This window comes from Pyxicephalus adspersus, chromosome 7 (assembly GCF_032062135.1).
Source record: "Pyxicephalus adspersus chromosome 7, UCB_Pads_2.0, whole genome shotgun sequence".
Lineage (NCBI taxonomy): Eukaryota > Metazoa > Chordata > Amphibia > Anura > Pyxicephalidae > Pyxicephalus > Pyxicephalus adspersus.
In genome coordinates this window covers 46726090-46728357 of record NC_092864.1, presented here as the reverse complement: position 1 = coordinate 46728357, position 2268 = coordinate 46726090, and the positions used below count along the sequence as shown (strand labels likewise).

Below are 2268 nucleotides of genomic sequence, written 5' to 3'. Positions count from 1 at the left end.
ATATAAAGTACGTCTTTGTTATGGAAGCGTACAGAAATATTAGTAGCCCACATTCAATCTCCATAGCCCCAAATTTGGCCTGCTATTGTAAGCTAAAGATAAACTACAGAAGAGGATTATGGGAAACAGCATTCAAAAATCTAGGCATGTGTCAATTTATTACTTCCTATCTGTTTTGTCACTGTTTTCTTTTTCCAGATATTTCAATATTAAGTGAATTTTTCAATTTTTTTTTCTAAGCATGAATGACTACCCAATGAATCAAGAGAGCCATCTTGTGGCATACCTGGGAATCTTGAACAGAGCTTTTACTGGATGCATGGAAGACAATGGCGGGTCTCCATCAGCCAATTCAATGGCTGTAATCCCCAGGGACCAGACATCACAGCGCACATCATACGAGTAATCATACTGCTGTTCACAGGCTATGACCTATTGAAGACATGAAAGGACAGAGTTACAGGCATTTTGTAGCATGAAGTGTCCATGTCACAGCTATACATAAGGGAACACAGCTTGTTTTATTCTAAAATCTAACTGCTTCTTTTTATTAGATTGTATATACAGTACTGAAATATACTTACATTCATAATATATATATATATATATATATATATATATATGTAGATACTGATACTATGTATGTAAGTATATTTCCGTACTGTATATACAATCTAATAAAAAGCAGCAGTATATATAAATATATATACACAAGAAAATATACCCTATTTTAATCTAAGGTTTTAAGTATCATGGCATAATAAATAAAATATTTAAATAACAAAAATAACCTCAGGTGTAAAACAGCACTTAACAGTTTTGTTGTATAAAACAAAAATTAGGCCAAAATAGAGAATCCTCGTGTGAAAAGATAAGTGCATCCCACGATTAAATAGCTTGTAGAATCACATCTAACAGCAAAGAATCTTTTTCCTATGATTTTTTATTTGTCCAGAGCAAAAAAAAGAGAAGTTTTTTTATGACAACACAAATTATTTACCTAAGTGAACTGTAATAGCATTCTAGGCTATACAGAGCTGAAAGTCAGCATAGATAGGTGGAGTGATGCAGTATACTAAATAAATAAAGTATCAATATTGAATGATCAACTTACATGGTTTCACAATCATATAGTTTTCTCCATTTCTGACTGCACCGTTTGGCTTCCTTAGGGGTTTCTTGGAGATTTATACTGAATGCCAGTCTCTAAGTCTCTGATTAACAGTAAAAGTCCCTAAGAATCCCCTGAGGAAGGCAAATGGCGAAACACGTCGGGTCACGAGATATTATTATTTTATTTTGTATACTGCATCACTCCACCTATCAATACTGACTTTTAGCTCAGTTGAGCTCTGCATTGCCTAGAATGGTATTATATGTTCACATAATCTGTGTTGCCATTTTCTCTTTCATTTTGCTTTTGGGTTCCTTTTGGGTTCTTATCGATTACTTCTTTCCACTTTATTTGTCTCCCACATCATAGCGGAGAAATTTTGTCCCACTCTTTACAACATTGCTTCAATTTATTTGGTGATTGAGGGCATTTATTTTTGTACAGCTCTCTAAAGATCCCATCACAGCATTTTGGGTTGAGGTTTAGACATTGGCCATTGCAGCTACTCGGTTCTTTTCTTTTTCAGTCCTTCTGTTATAGATTTGCGGGTGTGTTTGGGATTATCGTCCTGTTATATGACCAGATTTTGGCCAAACTTTTTTTGTCATATAGATGGCCTGACATTTGACTCTAGAATGCTTTGATATCAGAGGAGATAATGGTAGATTCAATGACTGTAAGGTGCCCAAGACATGTGGCTGTAAAACAAGCCCCAATCGTTACCTCTTTACCATTATTCTTGAGGTGCTGATGCTGTGTTTGGCTTTTGCTAAATGGGGTGTTGTGCATTATGGACAAAAATCTCCACTTCTGGCCTGTCTAAAGGACATTGTCACAGAAGTCTTCTGCTTTTCAAACCTAAACCATGCTGCCATGTTCTTTTTAGAGAAGAGCTTTTCTCCTGGCAATCCTTCCAAACGGGCCATACTTGTTCAGTCTTTTTATAATTGTACTGTCATGAACTTTAACAATTAACATGCTAACTGGGCCATGTAAAATCTGAGATGGAGCTCTTGTTTTCACATTTTCTCTGAGCATTTCACAGTCTGACTTTTGGGACAAAATTTGTCAGGACAAACACTCCTGGTAACTGTCTTGAAGGTTTTCCACTTGTGAATAATCTTTCTCACTGTAGAATAATGACATTTGGTTTG

General features: G+C 35.5%; 1 protein-coding gene across 2 annotated transcripts in view; it reads right to left on the bottom strand.

Moving 5' to 3' along the window:
- The window catches only part of MYO3B (myosin IIIB), a 152803-nt gene that overhangs the window by 139761 nt on the left and 10774 nt on the right, over positions 1 to 2268 (bottom strand). For both annotated transcript variants that reach the window (XR_011921729.1, XM_072418312.1), the window contains exon 3: positions 287 to 432. Coding sequence is in view for 1 of the 2 variants with exons in the window: in XM_072418312.1 (XP_072274413.1) it covers positions 287 to 432 (146 nt within the window). In the remaining variant the exon portion in view is untranslated. The remainder of the gene's footprint in view (positions 1 to 286; positions 433 to 2268) is intronic.